The sequence below is a fragment of the Malania oleifera genome, chromosome 9 (assembly GCF_029873635.1).
Source record: "Malania oleifera isolate guangnan ecotype guangnan chromosome 9, ASM2987363v1, whole genome shotgun sequence".
Classification (NCBI taxonomy): domain Eukaryota; kingdom Viridiplantae; phylum Streptophyta; class Magnoliopsida; order Santalales; family Ximeniaceae; genus Malania; species Malania oleifera.
Window position 1 is genome coordinate 94,432,824 of NC_080425.1, and position 20,478 is coordinate 94,453,301.

The 20,478-nt window shown below is 33.0% G+C and overlaps 1 protein-coding gene across 5 annotated transcripts; it reads left to right on the forward strand.

The window, feature by feature from the left end:
* Window positions 1-312: 312 nt before the first annotated feature.
* LOC131164999 (putative disease resistance RPP13-like protein 1) lies at window positions 313-18,640 on the forward strand. Of its 5 annotated transcripts, XM_058122589.1 has the most exons (5): window positions 313-581; window positions 4,957-5,183; window positions 6,348-6,396; window positions 10,175-14,898; window positions 15,434-15,797. In XM_058122589.1, exons 4-5 carry the CDS (start codon window positions 12,100-12,102, stop codon window positions 15,554-15,556), a joined length of 2,922 nt encoding a protein of 973 aa, XP_057978572.1. In that variant the 5' UTR covers window positions 313-581; window positions 4,957-5,183; window positions 6,348-6,396; window positions 10,175-12,099; the 3' UTR covers window positions 15,557-15,797. The 5 variants fall into 5 exon arrangements, with proteins under 5 accessions (XP_057978572.1, XP_057978570.1, XP_057978573.1 ...); XM_058122587.1 differs by having other exon boundaries at window positions 6,348-14,898; XM_058122586.1 differs by lacking the exons at window positions 313-581; window positions 4,957-5,183; window positions 6,348-6,396 and having other exon boundaries at window positions 10,760-11,954; window positions 12,038-14,898.
* Window positions 18,641-20,478: the final 1,838 nt, after the last annotated feature.

A 20,478-nucleotide genomic window follows, 5' to 3' on the forward strand; every position in this document is an offset into this window, starting at 1 on the left:
CAACAACGATTCCAAATATACTCTAACTATTTCATGTCTCTCTCGTTTCTTTATTTTTAAAATTTAATAAAATGGAAAAAATAAAAAATATATAAAATTAAAAATTGGCATGATAAAAAATTGAAAAGTATTGAGTATTATTAGTATTCGGAATTTGAATTTTAAGAGAGAGAGAAATACTTAAAATACGAATGGTGATTTTCATGTTTCATGAATAGGCATAGGAACTATTCTTATTATCTTTTTTTTTTTTACCCTTTTAATAATGGAAGCCAAAGCTGCTTTTAAACCAATCCACCCGCATCTCTGCTTTGGATATTAATTTTTTACTTCCCCATTGTATGCATTCGTAAAGAAACACCATGCCGGTGGATTAGAGATGACGGAATTCACACGGCGAAAAGAAATCGTTATGCAGATGATTTCAGGCGTCCTCAACGACGCAAAGGAAAAAAAAATAAAAATGCAAGAATCTACTGTAGAAACGTGATTGGATGATCTCAGAGACTTGGATTTCGATGTAAAGATCGATCTACTCCATGATTTTTTCCGCCGAAGCTAGCACCGGTGGCACCAGTAAGGTACGAACCCAAATTCCCAACTTGTTTTACTGCTTTAATTAAACCCTAAATCTTGTCATGTTTTGCTCCATTCAAAGTTCAAATTTGTTTAGATCGTCAATTGGTTGCATGATAATTTCCATCGAAGAAAATCAGCTTGGATTGGATTGTCTTGTGGCTGGAGATGCAAAATCTCTGTATATAAGCTATTAATTGGGATAAGAGAGCCCAATAAAAATTTAATAATAGATAAATTAGTAACTTAATGCTTTTTAAAAATTTTGACATTCCATCCTTGAGGGGGAAAACAAAATTGCAAGTTAAAAATTTGAATTTGTGCTAAGTAAAATTGTTCAGGCACAACCCAATGCGCATATACTGAAGAACCAGTGGTTTTGTTTTCTTGACTTTATTATTATTATTATTATTATTATTATTGTTTTGTTAATTTTATTTTCTTGAGAAAAAGAAAGGAGAAAGAAGTAAATAATTCCATCACTTTCGAGCATCTTAATTATTACTATAATATTCCAAAAAAAAAAAAAAAAGAACAGATGCATAGACTTTAGTCATTCATTAAAGTGATATATGGCCCCTTTACTCTTTTTTTCTTAATTTTTAAGGATTTTTTATAAAATATTATGCTCAAAAGATGAAACTGATAATAATATAGGGAACCAATATTGATCAAGTAAAAAAAGGAGAAATCGACGAATTATAAGAAAATTTTGAAATAATATTACGAATAAGAGTAAGAATTGTGCTTGCAGATCTTAAGCTTGAAGGTTTTACAAAACGGTTGTTGTATGCATAAAATATTTAATTAGGATATGATGAGAAGTTTATTACTTAGACAATCAAATACATCTTAAATGAAAATCTTTTCTTTGCTTGTAAATGAAATTATAGTCCGCTTAATGATTTGTTTAATAAATTAAAAATAATGTCAAATTACTAAATATTCAGAAAACCTTAATTATTCCATCTTGAATTACCTAGGAGGAGGAGGGACACCTTGTTGTGCCCCTTATGCCCTCATAGCTAAATACCTAATATAATAACATGGATATCCTAACCATTTATAATGTCATATTGAACAATTTTTGAGAAGTCCCAAATGAGAATACTAAGAGTGTAATTTTTATGCAACGATTTCATCTTACCATGTGAATATGTATAAAAGGGTTATATTCTCATACAATAAAATAAACTTTATCTCATATTAGTAATAGAGAAATTAAATTGAGCAATGTATTATTCTTATAAAATGCATCTTTAAGAGAACACCCCTTTGCTCCTGTAAATTAATCGTGCCATAAAAGAGATTTGGTATCCCTAAAAGTGTTAACTTACTAGTTAATAATTTTTTACAATATTATTTTAAGTTTCTAAGCGTTTTAAATTATTTACATTATCATGCACATCATGATGTAATTGGCATAATTTAAATTATTTACTAACACCCTAAAGTGCCATTCTTTTCTAGGATTGGATTGGCATAATTAGATTGAATCCACTACAATAATTATTTTACCTTTTATTTGAACATATGTAGATGAAATTAAATTTATATATATATATATATATATATATGTATTTTGTGAGTGCTTTCGTGATAGTTATGTTTATAAAAACAATAATCTAAAACTCTAGATTATTGCTACATTTATTGCATGTCTTTTAATAATTGACATTGAAGAATTAGTGTTGTTCACCAGTCAACAGGATAGTTGTTTGTATTTTAGTTGGGTTAAATATTTATAATTACTTTTAGTCTAACATAATACCGTACATATAGTAAAATTATATTAACGAATACACTAATTTAACGTTTGGGAGCATAAGTTTTGAATCTTATATTTGGATTTAAATGGATTTAGATGAATTTTAATATAAATTTTGTATTACATAGTATATAAATCTAATTTAACTTTAAATCTAAGTTCCAATTGACCTAATAATTTTTTCATTGAAACATATCATGTGCAGGGAGGCCTATCACACTTACACTTTCATGAATTCATTATTACTAACTATAAATCATTTATGCAATTTATTAGGGTGTTGTGTCTCTTTAAAAATGTCAGGCAGACAATAAAAAATATTTTAGGATATATCTTTTAAACGAAATTGCTAAGCTCCAGTCATTTAAGGGATTCTTATATCTTATAAAATTCCAAGATAAGCAAATAAAGAACAATCTTAATTAAAACAAAAAATCAAAAATAAAAATATTAGCATAGATACAAAGTTAACTATACTACTTTTTGTGATAAATACACATTAAATTTTTAATTTTAATGCTTGGTTTAGTGGAATAGCTATTCATACGTATAAAATAGAATATAGTTTAAATTTTGGGGAATAAGGGAATAGTTAATCCTTATATATTCCTAATTATTTCATTGAACAAGTAAGAAAAAGGGAATAAAAATTCCGATAATGAAATATGGGAATAGTTATTCCTTGTCTATTCCTTACTATGTTTCATAAAATGTTTCACATTCTTATTTGCTTTATAGTAACAACATAATTTTTTGTATAACTAATTATAACAAACTTACTAAAACTAATTTATTTTTAGGAATATACATTCTATAAACCTTGTGCATATTAGTATATTTGTATGTTTTAAATTTTTAACCTTCTTAAAAAGAGTTTTAGTGTATTTTGGATCCTTTAGTTCAATTAACTAAGTTATTTGGTTAGGATAAGAAATTTACATTTGTTTTAGATCAGTATTGATAGAACAATTACATGTCTAGATATATATATCCTCGTTGTTCTTATTGTATGTTTATATTATTCGTATGTCTTATGTGTCTAAAAAATTAATGAAGTGTTTAATGTATTTTTGTTTTATTAATTAATGGAGACATACACAGGGTTAGTTGGGTCATACTTATATTTTGAATTGTTTCATGTCTTTCTTGTTCTTTTGTTTTTAAAAGTTAATAAAATAAAAAAAGATTATAAAATTGAAAATTGGTATAAATTTCTATGGTACAAAGTGAAATGTATTAAAATGGTGGAAAAGTGTTTGTAAAGTAAATCATACTGGTGTCGATTATGATAAAAAAAATGAAAAGCATCAGTATTATATTTTAATAAAGTAAAATATTAGTAATTGATGTTTGACTTTCATATTGCAATTTTTCGATTTAAATTTTAAGAGAATTAGAAACACCTTGTAACATAGAAATTGTGAAATATTACAAGGAACAAAAAGAAGTATAGAATAGGCTTAAGGGCTATTCTTTTTTTTTTTTTTTTTTCTGGGTAAAACGCTCACCTCCCTTGAGGTTTAGTAAAAGGACAGAGACCACCCCTAAGGTTTCAAAAATCTAAGGGACCTCCCTTGAGGTTTTTTCAAAAATGACACAAACCTCTCTTGAGGTTTCAAAAATGTCACAAATCTCCCTTGAGGTTTACCAAAAAAGTCAATTCCTTCTCTAAAAATTTTATCTTTTTGTAAAATACAAGGGAAGGTTTGTGTCGTTTTGACAAATCTTAGGGGAGGTCCCTAAGATTTTTGAAATCTTAGGGGAGGTCCCTAAGATTTTTGAAATCTTAGGGAAGGTTCCTGAAATTTTTGAAACCTTATGTAAAGTTATTGTCTTTTTATCAAAGCTCAGCTGCTCAAGGAAAGCTAGTGTCTTTTGCCATATTCTTTTTTTATTCTAATATTGGTCGAAGAAGCTATTATAATTAACTAGCTATGTGCATGTGCTATGTGCGTGCTCCAGATTTTCTATTTTTAAAAATTTTAAAAAATTATCAAAAAAAAAAAAAAAAGTTTGAGGCTATTTTGGGATAGTTATAATTAGTTATAGGGTTATTTTGACATAATTTGACATAACTGTTAGGTATTTTAGAATAATTATGGATAGTTGAAAAAATATTTTTGAAATAATCATTACAACAAACAATAACAACAACAATAACAACAAAACGAAGCCTTAAGTCCCACTAGGTGGGGTTGGCTATATGAATCCTTTTCCACCAATTTATGCTATCATGGATAAATAATCATTCATAGTTATAAAGATAAATTTAATATTTAGATAATTTGAGATAACTGTAAGGGTATTTTGGAATAATTGTGGATAGTTAAAAAAATATTTTGAAATAATCATTGATTGTTATAAAGATAAATTTGATATTTTTGAATATACTAAAAAGAGAATCTCATTTATAATATTAGAGATTATAGATAAATACTATAAAAATTAATTTTAGGTTCGCAAATCAAAGACACGTGATTTGGGATATGTAGCTAAACAGGTGCGAATAAATTAAGCAATTAAACAAATCCATCTGCATCTGTTCTTCATCTTCTTCTTCCTCAAGACTTTTGATATTGATTTTTTACTTTCCCTTTGTTTGGATTCGAAAGGAAACACATGCTGCTGGATCAAAGGTAAGGGAATTTGCACGCCGAAAAGAAACTCATTCTTCAGATGATTCCAGGCGTGCTCAATGATGGCAAAAAAAAGAAAAGAACAATGCAAGAATCTCCTGCAGAAACATGACTGGAAGATCTCAGAGACTTGTATTTTGATGTAAAGATCAATCTTCTCAATGAGTTTTTCCACCCAAGCTAGCAGCGGTGGCACCAATAAGGTTCGAACCCTGATTGCCAACTTGTATTACTGCATTTAGTTTGACAATTGGTTGCAAGATAATTTGAATTTGTACTGCATAAAATTCTTTAGGCACAACCCAATTCGCATCACACATATACTGAAGATGTATGAAGGATTTTATTCTTTGGCAACAAAATGTTATCTCCTGCTATAAATAAATAAATAAATTGAATTGAGTATATTTACTGACCTCCCCAAACTTCTCTGAAACATCATTGAGATTTAACAGTACGGCATAGACCTTCCTGAAGTTCTAAAACTTTTACGAACTGCTCAAAAGTTTTAAACTTTTCTGTCTTTTCCGCGCATTTTATTCTTGAATTACTTATATTTCTCTTTTTTTTTTTTTTTCAAAATATTCAAGTGGGTTTAGTCTCAAATTGCCTGAAATATAGATATTGAACTGGAAAGGGTTTGTCTAATAAAACTTAGCCTCGGAGCAGCACTCACAATATTTAGCCTCTGGTCATCTGTAGGACACTTCACCGAGCCAATTGATCCCCAAAATTCAATTGTTCATCGTTCATTGTAGATGTGCAGATGACAAGTCTTAGGTGCCAAATTTACTTTTATTTTATTTTATTTATTTTTGTATTACATAACATAAAATCCAAGAGCATACAAAGAGTGCATGGTTCTTTAGCTATAATAACTTTGGTTTAATTTAAAAATACCGTTAATATTTATAGAGAGCCAAATAATATCAATCAACTAACTGATTAAGCCTTGTTAATAGTTTATCAAACAGAATGCATAGAACAGACTCTTATCAGTGAAATAGAATTAATTAATTAAATATATAGGAATTGTGATTCTCAATTTCTTGGTTGTTTGCTAGAGAATTAAAATCTGGTTTGCAGAATTAAAACCCTGTGTATCAGTGTACATATTTCCTTGAAAGTTATGCCCAACGTGAGCCAGCAACATTGCTCCCTGAAATTCTTTGCTAGAGAACTAAGATTTAGTTTGATATTCTTGGGTTGCTTTCATTCTCTTATTTCATGTTTAGATTTTTTTTTTTTAATAATACTGATAGCATATTATTAATCTGGTGTCATCTGGTGGAAAGATAAAAATTGTTGCACAAAATTCTGAAATTCATAGCACTCTCACTAGTTTTTTTTTCCTTTGGATTTTGCAGCCCTGTCAGGTCAAGTGCAAGTATTTGCAAATTGCAAGTTATGGTGAAGGTATGCTTTCTCAGGTGCAAGTGTTTCCTTAATCTTTGTTCTCTTTTCTAACATTTATGATGGGTTTCTTCTTCTTTTTTATAGCTAAATTATTGTTTGGTAGTCTTAGGGGAATTAAAATTAGCATTACTCTTGCATTTCTAAAACCATGCTCTTTTTTTTTTGGGTTTGAAAAAACAAAAAAATCATGCACTTAAATAGATTCAGTTAATCTGATCTTCTCAGCTATAGAACTGACCAATTTAGTTTCAATTTTTTAGCACAATTTGGTTGGTTCAGTTTGCTCTACACTTAGTCGGCTCGTTGTGAGGGCTTAAATAACTGTAATCAGTAAATAATTAAATTAATTTACTGAGAAATGCTTCCAACGACGGTGTCCCAAGTTTTAGTTCCTCTGCTCAAATTTTGTATTCATGTAGAAGTTCCAAAGGAAAAAGTTTGGTTAAATGCTGAAATAGTCTTTATTCTTTTATTGTAGGTTTCAAAATAATTATAAAAAAGACAATTTATTTTTCAATTCTTCAAAAAATATATATGAGATAATATTTAAGACCATGGATTTTGGGACTTGAATTTCATCTGTGTGGATTTAGAAGAAATTTTATGCATAATCACACTAATTAAATTCAAGATTTGAATTCCATGCTTCTACACGCAAATTAAGAGTTAGAAATCTAAGAAATACTTCAAAATGTTTTCTAATTTTCTAGATAAATGTTAAAACGTAAAAAATAAGATGATATTTTGTAATTATTCAAAAAAATTAAAACATTAAAAAACTATTTTTACAAGAAAAATAATGTTCCAAATTTGTTTTTTATTCATTTATTTCATACAAATATTAAAAAAAAATTAGCTTTTTTTTTTTTTTTTTTTTGTAATTTTTTAATTACTATAATTAAAATCATTTTTTTTTCATAACTAAATGGGTCATAAGCCTGCATCTTTTAGGCGTACAATTTACGGACTAGAGATGATGACTAAAGGATACGAAATAATTCTTGAGAATCAAACATAGCAGTGGTAATCGCTTTAATCTGCACCAAGCTTAAAAATTGAATCAAGAGAGATATAGCTGCAATTAATTACGCAATAAGGTTCGAACCCTGATAATTACTCTAGTAATCCCCAACTTGTTTTACTGCTTTAATTAAACCTTAAATCTTTTCATGTTTTGGTTCGGTCAAAGTTCAAATTCGTTTTGATTGTCAGTTAGCATGATAATTCCATCGAAGAAATTCAGCTTGGATTGGATTGGATTGTGTTGTGGTTGGAGATAAAAAGTCTCTGTATATATGCTATTAATTAGGACAAGAGAGTCCAATAAAATTTAATAATAGATAAATTAGTGATTTAATGCTTTTTAAAAATTTTGACATTCCATCTCTAAGGGGGAAAAAAATTTGAAAGTTAAAATTTTGAATTTGTACCCAATGCACATATACTGAAGAACCAGTGGCTGTGGTCCTGCATTATGCATTATCTTATCATGTGTGGGTGAAGCCACCTCTCCTCCACCCACCACCACTCATCCACTGACTATGACTTTTTGTTTCCTTGACCTTTTCAAAAGTAAGCTCAATGTACTTAATAATTTTTTCTTTAGAACATGTCGTGTGGGGAGGCCTACCACATTTGTAATTTCTATCAATTCAATCATCTGAATTATTGTGCCAAAAGAAAAAGTCTCAATTATTACTACAACTTCCACAGCTCATGACCATGACCAATGAGGTCCCCCAATAAAAGCAAACGCATACACATACACATACACATACTTTTAAAATAATTTATATCAAAAGTACATATAATTTGATCAAACAAAAGAAATATAATATTATATGGATACCGTTTCCAACAATTAGAGTTTAAAATTTCAGGTTTAAACCTTAATTGGGAGTGTATATGAGAGATGAGAGGCGGGTTATCTTCAGTTGTAAATGCAGCCAGCTTAAGCCTAATGGATCTGTAAAAAGAAGCTTCAAGCCCCTTCCTCCTCTCTTTCCTTTTAATGAATCTTACATTTTCTTGAAAACAGTCTGCCTAGAATATAAAAACATAGTTTGAAATAATTGCAGGAAATTCTTTGATAACATGGATTCTATTTTCTCAATAATATTCCACACTCAATACAATTGGATGAATCTCATTGAATTGTTTTATAGAAGTTCATTTATATCTTTTCTTTTATAAAACAAATCAATTTGGCTTCTTGAATAGTCTACATCACTAAGATTGCTGTAAAAATTGTGCTTGCAATCACTAAGGGCTTGTTTTGTTGTGGAAAATATTTTTTAATTTTTCAAGTAATTATAGAACAATTTTAGTTTATTTTTTAAGTTTTCTTAGTATCATAAAAAAGGGTATGAAAAAGAGTTTGTTTAAATGTTTGAAATAGTTTTTATTTATTTATTTTAGATTTCAAAATAATTACAAAAAAGACAATTTATTTTTGAATTCTTCAAAACCTATATAATATCATATTTAAGACCATGAATTTTGAGGCCTTGAATTTGATTTATATGGATTTAAAAGAAATTTTATGCATAATCACAAATTAAACTTCAAGATATGAATTTCATTCTTCCATACGCAAATTAAGAGTTCGAAATTTTAAAAATAGTTAAAGAATGTTTTCTTATTTTTTAGATAAATATTAAAATAAAAAATAAACTTTTTTTACAATATAATAGTATTACAGTTGTGTATTTTTATTCATTTATTTCATACATTTACTATAAAAATAAAAATTATCTATTTTTTTTGTAATTTTTTAATAGTTAAAACTAAAATAAAATATTTTTTTTCACAACTAAACGGATCCTAAGCCTGCATCTTTTAGGCGTATAATTTGGCTACAAGCTAGAGATTATGGCTAAAGGATACAAAATAATTTCTTGAGAATCAAGCATAGCAGCAGTAATGGCTTTAACTCACACCAAGCTTAAAAATTAAATTAGATTAGGAATATAAATTTAGAAGTATAAATAGGAATTGTTTATGATGCAAGTAGTAATCATAGATATATTGCCATTTGGGTTTGAGAGAGATATAGTTGATTGTATTTTTGTTTTGCTTAGATTACGGATAAAGGACAATTACGCGTAGAAAAATTAATGTACTCAAATAGAAAATAAAAATCTTAGAAGCAAGATATTAAAAATAGTAGAATGATAAAAATTAAATGATCAAGAATTTTGTAATTTAAAGTATTTAAAAAATTATATTTGCAAATTGAATTTGTCCAATGTTACACCATTATAAAATTTGCTATTACTTAATCACATGATTTTAAATTGCGGTATTGGGTAGTGTAACACAACGGTAATGGTGTAGTTGGAGGCCAGAATAGCAAATATTACATAACGGAAAGTGGGTGCGGTCATGAATTTTTTTTTTAGCACACACAACTTTGGTGCATATTAGTGTATTTGAATGTTTTAAACTTTTACGCTTCTTAAAAAGAGTTTTAGTGTTTTTTGAATTATGTGTGTATTTATATTTTTTTCATTGTTCTTATGTTGTAATAAATTAATTTCTAAAGGACAATATATTGAATTGGACATATAAAACATACTAATAATACAAATATTATAATTTGTTTGCAATAAAAAAATTGACAAAAAAATATGACCAATAATTTTATAATTTATGATTTTATAAGCATTGCAAGTAGTTAGGAAGGTTAGGTGCGTTGGACTTGTACGCTCCTTTGCCCACATGCCCTTTTCAGTCATCAGCATTTTTCATTTCATTTGCATTGCTTAATTTTGCACAGCAAAAATACTTAAATTCATCGTGCTCCTCGAGAAGATACATTGTAACACGCACTTCTTGATCATCGTCGTTTTGGATTGAAGAGAATTTTATAGTATGCCGGTGGGAGAGCTGTTTCTGGGTGCAATCCTGCAAGTGCTGTTTGACAGACTTGCCTCCCGTGAGTTGTTGGATTTTGCAGACCGAGAGGGGCTTCATTCTCGGATTGTCGGATGGGGAAAACGGTTGCAGATGATTCAAGATGTTCTACAAGATGCAGAAAATAAACAAACCAAAAATTCTGCTCTCAGGTCCTGGTTAAAAGATCTGAGAGACTTAGCTTATGATGTGGAGGATCTACTTGATGAGTTCGATACTGAAGCTTTGCGGCGTAAGTTGATGGCTGACCCCCAAGCTACTACCAGTAAGGTGCAATCCTTCATCCCTACTTGTTTGAACCCAAGTATTATTTTGTTCAGATATCAGATGAGTTCAAAGATAAAAGAGATTGATGGCCGATTCAGAAATATTTTGGAACAAAAGGATCATTTTGGTTTGGAGAAGATACTTCAAAGACTGACAGAAGTTCCGTCAAGGCCACATACCACATCTTGTGTGTTTGATCCTCGTATTTATGGCAGGGCTGAGGACATAAGAAAGCTGAAACAATCAATCTTAACCGATAATGGAAGCGGTGAGAAAGTTGGTGTAATTCCCATCGTTGGGATGGGAGGGATAGGGAAGACAACCTTGGCCCGACACGTGTTCAATGATGAAACGGTGTATGGGCATTTTCATGAAAAAGCATGGGTTTGTGTATCAGATAACTATGATATAAAGAGAATCACAAAGGCAATTCTTGAGTCATTCACTTCCCAATCCTCTAGTTTGAATGAGTTGAATGAACTTCAAACCAAAGTGAATGAGACATTAACAGAAAAGAAATTTTTACTTGTTTTAGATGATGTATGGAATACTGATTATGTTGATTGGGATAATTTGCGGTCTCCCTTTGGATCTGGAAAACAAGGAAGCAAAATCATAGTGACAACCCGCAACCATAATGTCGTATCAACAATGGCACCTATGAGATCTCATTTTTCCTTGAACCATTTATCCGATGATGATTGTTGGTTGGTGTTTAAGCAACATGCATTTGAGGCTGGGGATATGGAAGAAGCATGCCCCCCCAATTTGATCTCAATTGGTAGGAAAATTGTGGAGAAGTGCAAAGGCTTGCCTTTGGCAGCAAAATCACTTGGTGGCCTTTTGCGCAATAAATTGAATGTGCGTGAATATGAAGATGTATTGAATAGTGAAATATGGGATTTATCTGAGGAGGGGAGCAATGGAATTGTTCCAGCATTAAAATTGAGTTATTATCATCTCCCTGCATATTTGAAACCCTGCTTTGAATATTGTTCAATATTCCCGAAGGATTATGAATTTGAGGAGAGGGAGGTAGTCTTTTTGTGGATAGCTCAGGGGTACATTTCAGGGGAACAAATGGAAGATGTCGGCAATCAATATTTTCGTGAATTGTCGTCAAGGTTATTTTTCCAACCATCAAGTGGCGATGGATCTCTATTTGTGATGCATGATCTCATTCATAATTTGGCACGAAATATTGCAGAAGGTGATGAGAAAAGTGAGATAAATAAGGTTCGCCATTTTTCATACACTTCCGAGGAATATGATGTTAAGAAGAAATTTGAGGACCTTGATGAAGCGAAGTGTTTACGGACTTTCCTCCGATGCTACCCTCCATCACAACACTTTTATTTCAAAACTTACATTACTTGGTATGTTCCAATGATATTATGTCTTAAGTTAAAATGCTTATGAGTATTAAATTTGAGTGGTTTTGAAATTTTTGAGTTGTCAGATCGAATTGGTGATTTGAAGCATCTACGGTACCTTAACCTTTCTGAAACCTATATTAGGGAGATGCCGAAATCAGTAAGCACACTCTGCAATCTACAAACATTGATATTGAGAAAATGTTTTTACTTTCGGAGATTTCCATCAGAGTTGTGGAAGTTAATCAACTTGCGTCATCTTGACATTAGTGGTGCAGGGATGATTAAAGGCATGCCTTCTCGGATTGGTGAATTAAGGAGCCTGCGGACATTACCAGATTTTATTGTCGGGGAAAATTATAGTGGGTCTTCAGGGATAGGAGAATTGAGGAATTTATTGTATCTTAAAGGAGAACTTTGTATATCTAGGTTGAGGAATGTAACCAATGCCGAGGAAGCAAGGAAGGCCAATTTGGTTAATAAGGAGGGCTTGTCTGCTTTAAAGCTACAGTGGAATAATGACAGTGAATCAGTAGACTCAAGTGCTGAATTTGACATACTGGAGGCACTACGACCTCATCAAAAGTTGGAAGAATTGACCATCGAGGAATACAGGGGTGATGGATTTCCCAGTTGGATGAAAGATGCATCATTCTCAAATATGAGAGTAGTAAGATTAAAGAATTGTCAGAACTGTGCATTGTTGCCAACGATGGGGAAACTACCAGTGCTCAAGGAACTTACTATTATAGGCATGAATGCTGTAAAGAAAGTGGGATCAGAATTCTACTGGGGGCAGGGGTCATGTAGTTCCTCATGCTCATTCATGGCAGCCTTTCAATCTTTGGAGACTTTGAATTTTGAGGATATGGGAGAATGGGAGGTTTGGGAGGTGAATGCAGTAATGCCTAAACTCCGTAAGCTTATTGTTAAGTGTTGTCCCAAACTTATGGGAGAGTTGCCCATTAATAAGAACATTCCTCCTTTACTTGAGGTACTTTCTGTTGAAGAGTGTGGTCAATTGGTGGTTTCCTTTTCTGAAGGTACTTTTCCTTCACTCCGTGAAATTGATATTTTTGGATGCAATAGAATGGTGATAACAGAGAAGGTTGACTTCAAGTCCCTTGTCTCACTAACTGCGTACGAAGTTCGAGAAGTGGATGTCTCTGCACAATTTTTTTCATCGAGTATCACTGGTTTACCTAAGCTTGAAGAATTGCGTGTTAATGGCAAAGGATATAAGAAGATTAATATGGAGCAACAACAACTATACCATCATCTCAATACCCTTCGAAGTTTGGAGATTGAAGATGCTTTCGACCTTGTTTCCTTGGAAGGAGGAGGAGGAGGAGAGAATCAACAGGGTTTGCCTGTGCCACTATCGTTTCACACCCTCACCTCTATTGAATATCTGTCGATTTGTAACTGTGAAAGTCTGGTTTCTTTTCCAGACACAGGTTTTCCCCCCACTCTCAGACGACTTTGCATTGATGATTGTGCAGCTCTAAAGTGCATTTTTTTGTGTGAGGCGGAGAGACCCAGTGCCAACTGTCTCGAGTTCTTGGACATTTGTGCATGTCCGTTTCTCACGTCCATCTCATCCTGTGGTCAGCTGCTACCTTGTCTCAAGTCCTTGCGCGTTGATAGTTGTTCATCCCTCACGCACATCTCATCCAGTGGTCAGCTGCCACCTTGTCTCGAATCCTTGGACATTTGTAACTGTCCATCCCTCAGGTGCATCTTATCCAGTGGTCAGCTGCTACCGCGTCTTAAATCCTTAGACATTGTATACTGTTCATCTCTCACGTGCATCTTATCCAGCAGTCAATTGCTACCTTGTCTCGAATCGTTGAATGTTAATGATTGTCCATCTCTCACTTGCATCTTATCCAGTGGTCAGCTCCTACCTTGTCTCAAATCCTTGGAAGTTTATGCGTGTCCATCTCTCTTGTGCATCTCATCCAGCGGTCAACTGCTACCTTGTCTCAAATCCTTGAAGGTTTTTGGCTGTCCATCTCTCACTTGCATCTCATCCAGCGATCAGCTGCTACCTTGTCTCGAATCCTTGAAGGTTTTTGGCTGTCCATCTCTCACTTGCATCTCGTCCAGCAGTCAACTGCTACCTTGTCTCAAATCCTTGGAGGTTCGTGGCTGTTCATCTCTCACGTGCATCTCATCCAGCGGTCAGCTGCTACCTTATCTCAAATCCTTAGATGTTTTTATGTGTCCATTTCTCACGTGCGTCTCATCCCGGGGTCCGCTTCCGAGCTCCCTTGAGAAATTACGGATATGGGATTGTGAGGGGTTAGAATCGGTGGCAGTGGGTGGAATGGCTCCCCACTCCTCCCTTCAGTCTTTTTGTATTGAGTGCTGTCCCGAACTCAAATCCTTGCCAGATGGGTTGGAAGCTCTCAGGTTCCTCGACGAAATCAAGTTATATGGATGCCGTAATCTGGAGTCCCTTCCCCAAGGAGGGTTGCCCACAACCTTGAGATCACTTGTAATCCATGAATGCGAGAAACTCAAGGACCTGCACAACCCCATTCACCATCTCACCTCTCTCACAGAATTGCGAATTGAGGGGCCCGGCTGTGAGGATCTGCTGCTGTCCTTGTTCTCAGACAAAGCTGCTACTACGATGTTGCCCACCTCTCTTCGCGACCTGAGCATCTCCAATTTCCCAAATCTAGAAAAACTATCTTCCAAACCATTTCAAAACCACAATCTCTCTCTTCAATTCCTTCAAATCAGAGCGTGCCCTAAACTCACATCCATTTCCCGCCATTTGCTGCCCCCCTCGCTTCTCAGCTTGGAAATCTTTGGATGTCCTCGTCTAAAACCAAAATTTGCCAAGGGGAAAGGACAACTTTGGCCCAAGATTCAGTACATTCCACGTGTCGATATGGATGGCAATTCCATCTTTGATCCTGAGCCCATGTGCCAAGAGGTATGTAAATGTAATTTCCTTCCCAAATGTGAACATTTTTTTTTTTCAAATATCTCTACAGTGGGATTTTAAATAATCATGAATTATTATATTATTAATTTAGACAAAATATTGAAGCCTTAATGAAAAAAATCTATCTTAATTTTTTGCTACACTCATTATGGAAAAAGATGCACCTTACAATTATTCTTGATGAATTTTCATGTTTTGGACACTGCATAATCAACTTATTTACAATATATTATGAAAAAAAAAAAAAAATCTCTCAATAAAAGTGACTAAATAATTTAGGATTTTCCTCTAGGATTCATAATAAAAATAACTCACTTGCTGATCATGGATTTTGAGCTTTAACTTGAATTTGGATTGATTCCGATAAAATTTAATACAATTTTAAAATACATTTTGTTGGAATTCATGCATTCAAATCCAAAATATAGCCTTGCAAGGTAGGGGTAGGCATGAAAAATTGAAAATTCGAACTAAACTGCAAAATGGAACTGATAAATCAGTTAAATCCTTTTACTCTTGTCAGGAAATAATGTATCGACAGCATGTCGCCGAGCGACACAGGATGGAATATCGCAAAAGGTTGATGAGGGAATTTGCACGCCGAACAGAAACTCATTCTTCAAATGATTCCAGGCGTGCTCAATGATGCCAAAAAAAAAAAAAAAAGAACAATGCAAGAATCTACTGTAGAGACCGGAAGATCTCAAAGACCTGGATTTCGATGTAAAGATTGATCTTTTCCATGAGTTTTGCCATTGAAGCTAGTAGCGGTCGCTAAAAAAATTTTGTAAAAATTTTTAAGGCTTCATAGTTGGAATTTTTAAGACTAATAAACAATTTCATGTCTTTTTGTCAAACTCATACATAAATGCCTTCTATCTTTATTTATAATATCACATCTAAATGATGTTATAAATAACCTAACTTATGGTGAATAAGTGTTAAAATTCAACATATATATATATATATATATTAATAAATTAAAGTGTTAACTTTCAATTTAATAATTTTTTACTATATTGTTTTAAGTGTTTATTATTGACAAATTAAAGCATCTTTTACTAATTACTATATTATGGAAGATGTTGGCAGTCAATATTTTCGTGAATTGTCGTCAAGGTCATTTTTCCAACCATCGAGTGGTGATGGATCTCTATTTGTGATGCATAATCTAATTCATGATTTGGCACGATATGTTGTAGGAAAACTGCATTTTAATGTAGAAGGCAATGAAAAAAGTGAGATAAGTAAGGCTCCCTATGTTTCACGCACTCCAGAGAATTATGATAGGAAGAAGAAATTTGAGTCCCTTTATGAAGCGAAGTGTTTGTTGGTTTTCTTTCCATGCAACCCTCCATCACGATACATTTATAGCAGATATTGCATAACTCATCATGTTCCAATGATATTGTGTCTGAAGTTAAAATGCTTATGAGTATTAAGCTTGAGTGGTGGTGAAAATTTTGAATTACCAGACGGAATTGGTGATTTGAAGCATTTACAGATCCTTAACCTTTCTATCACTCATATTAGAGAGATGCCCAAATCAGTAAGCAAACTCTACAATCTACAAACGTTGATATTGAGAAACAGTTTGTATTTTTAGAGATTTCCGTTAGAGATGTGGAAGCTAATCAACTCGCCTTATCTTGACACTAGTGGTGCAAATAGAATTGAAGGCATGCCTTTTCAGGTGGGTGCATTGAGGAGCCTGCAGACATAGATTTTATTGTTGGGTAAAAATACAGTGGGCCTGCGGGGATGAGGAATTTATTGCATCTGAAGGGAGAACTTTGTACATCTAGGTTGAGGAATATATCAAATGTCGAGGAAGCAAGGGAGGCCAATTTAGTTAATAAGGAGCTCTTATCTGCATTAGAGCTACAGTGGATTACTAGCAGTGAATCACTAGATTCAAGTGCTGAATTTTACATACTGGAGGCACTATGGCCTCATCAAAAGCTGGAAGAATCGACCATCGACGGATATAGTGGTGACGGATTTCGGAATTGGATGAAAGTTGCATCATTCTCCAATATGAGGGTAGTAAGAATAGAGAATTGTGCATTGTTGCCATCGCTGGGGAAACTACCGGTGCTTAATGAACTTACTATTATAGGGATGAAAGCAGTAAAGAGAGTGGGGTCAGAATTCTATTGGGGGTAGGGGGGTCATGTAGTATCTTCTCATGCTTATCCATGGCAGTCTTTCAGTTCCTGCAGACTTTGAATTTTCAGGATGCGGAAGAATGGGAGGTTTGGAAAGGGAATGCAGTAATGCCCAAAAGACAGTTTTGGATTTTACTCAAGTAAGAAATTCATAATAAAACAATTCACTTGTTTTGGGATCATTGATTTTGGGTTTAGATTTAGATTTGGATGAATTTAGATAAAATTTAATACAATTTTAAATTACATTTTGTTGAAATTCACTCATCTAAATCCAAAATAAGAAAATGGAAAATTCAAACTAACTGGCAAAATCAAACTGTTAAATCAGTTAAATCCTTTTTACACTTGTCTCGGGTTGTCAGGGAACATGCTACCGACATTGTTAATTAATCATTACTCTGTTGAGAATTTCACTTGTGAGCTTGTCACACATTGAAAAATTTGAGTAGATGATGGGTGCTTATATACATGGTTGAACTCAAGACCCAATATGCTTAAACTTTTAGGTCAAGTTGGTGTTCACCCATGTGTATCAAGCCCACCCATGGGCTCCTCCGGTCCTAACAAGTGGTATCAGAGTCGATGGCTTGTAACTCTAGGTGAGCGACATCGTAAAAAGTTGAGACGTGAAGCTAATTCTCCTGACGTGCTAACAGTTGGAGGACCAAGTGTGTGGCTGAGGCCAATAAGAATGGATCTGAATAAGGTCAAAACGTGAGAGGTAGGATTGGTTCATAAGCACGTGGAATGCAATCCGATGCACGTAAGGTGCCAGTGGTAAGGCCCACTTGAACAACTGTTGGAGAATTGGATTTACTCTTAGAAGGGAGGCGATTTCTGTTCAAGGGATAGCAGTTAGAACTCACAAGTGAGGGGGAGATTGTTGAGAATTTCACTTGTGAGCTTGTCACACATTGGAAAATTTGAGTGGATGATGGGTGCTTATATATATGGTTGGACCCAAGACCTAATATACTTAAGCTTTTGGGTCAAGTTGGTGTTCACCCATGTATATCAAGCCCACCCATGGGTTCCTCCGGTCCTAACATACTCTTGTGCCTAAATTGCACTCCAAAACTTTTTAATTTGTGAGTCAAATCTCAATGTTTTCTATGTATTTCATCTATTCAGTATCCATCTCTCCTCAAACCCCCTGAGTGATGTAGTAGAAACACTTATATATTATTATTCAATTGATGCTAACAATGTATTTTTTTACTCTCATTTTAAATTTTTTTGGAATTTGCAAGCTTGAAAGGTAGCCACTGGGGACAAGCAACTGGAAGGTTATGGTGGGAAGAAACTGAAGGGGATGATGGAGGGTATGCTTTCTGGGATGCAAGTAATTATATGTGCACAAGCTTTGTTTTCACATTCGCATGTTCTGGTGTTTAAAAACAACTCCTGGGCAATCAAAAGTATGACAATATAAACCTTTTATGTAATTTTCATGAACAGCTTGATTTCCATAAAAATGGGCTCATAATGCCCAAACATTTTCACGGTATTTAATTTATGCGTTTGATGCTGTTAATGGCTGAAAATCGTATAATGATTTTTGCATTAGTTAAGGATCTTCTGTCCTGTCTTGTTGGTAATTATTTTCTTGCCAAATCCTTATTTTTTCTTGCTTGCCAAACAACTAGTTTAAACACTACTCTGCATGGGTGGGCATTAGTATGAAGAAACTGGAAATATGTACTGGTTTGAACGCTTAACGCATCCATTTTTGCGATTGAAGAAACCTTGGTATGATTATTACAATGCCATAGGAGGACCATGTGGAATTATTATTATTATTTTTCAAAAAGTTTTCCAAGGAATTATTAAAAAAAAAAAAACTGATTTTCTAATTTTCAGGGGACTCATCAAAAGGGTAGGAAAGAAAAAAGTTGTTTGGATGTGCAAAATAATTTTTTCAAAAACTAGGAATGAAAAATAAATATATTTTTAAAAGAAAACAATGCCAATTGTTAAAATCTTTTATTATTGTTCATTCATTTCATACAAGTCCGTTTTTTTTTTTCCTTCTGAACATTATAATCATAGAATGTTTGGAGGAATTCAAAATTTGTTATATACTGTTATCGTATCAGTTAATTAGGTCAAGGATTACAATCAATTTTTCTTTTTATCAATTACTCTTCTTCCATTACTATTCATATTGCCTATTCAGTATTCACATATGTAATATGGAAAGCCTTAATCAAATATGTAGAGGAAAGTGAAAGAAGAGAAATACAAATTAAAAAATATTATGGATATGTTAAGTTCATTGGTCTTGTGGATATTGAGAGCATATAATATTTCCAATGAAATGAAAAAAAGTGTGGAGTAGCTGAAGGTAATATGGGAGTGTCGCATCTACAAAATGATATATTTTATACGAACTCGCTGGTATACATGCATTGCACATTAAATAATTCTTATATATAGATGTCAATAATCATATGTGGAATAAAATAAATAATAGATAAATAGAAAATAAATATTAAAATTAAGCATATAGCAAAGTGTAGTAATGACACATATTCAATTAAAAATGTCTTTTTGTGTGTGCATGCATAAAGATAACCATTGTAACGATCCTGACCCGTCATGTGGGCCCGGAGTGCTACTTTAGTGACTTCAATATACCTGATACCTTATTCATCAAATATAAAATACACATATGTAGCGGAAATAAAATATAAAATTCTCAAATTATATTACCAGAGTTCTAATTATCTTTATATACAATATATCTATTTTCACATAATTACATCCCATAAAACTAAACAAAAATAAAATATCTATCTACACACTACCTATATAAAATTCACACCACTAGTTCGGCTCCTCTAGCCTGCTAGACTCGATCTATAGGATTCCCTAAAAAGACAATTTGTAAAGTATGGATGAGGCACAATTCAGTAAGGGAAATACTAAATTAATGTCAGTGTGTGGCAAACATGCATTTAGTGCACGGAAAATAACCAGTTTACTAAGCAGATAAATACATTTATGAAAACATTCTTATTTTACACTCACACACACAATTAACCGAAGATAGGGAAGATTATCCGCTCATACAAGTAGCTTTCCTCTGCTCTAATACCATTACTGCTACCAGTGCACTCACCTTTCTCAGTAAACCCTCGAAGTTATCTTATTAATTAAGCATATTCACATAAATTAACAGATATGCATATAAGACACTCCCTGTGATAGACACGCCATTCACATCCCCATGGCACGGGTTGTGCGGCCCAAAGGCTGGACTAATGTTCTGGGAGATTCACCCAGACAGTAGTCATCTATACTCTCCGCTAACATACTTCGCGAGTACATGCAGCTCCAACTGTTGGTCCAATTGCCCTCACCCAGGGGTGCTTCTCCTCACGTAGGCAAATCGAAT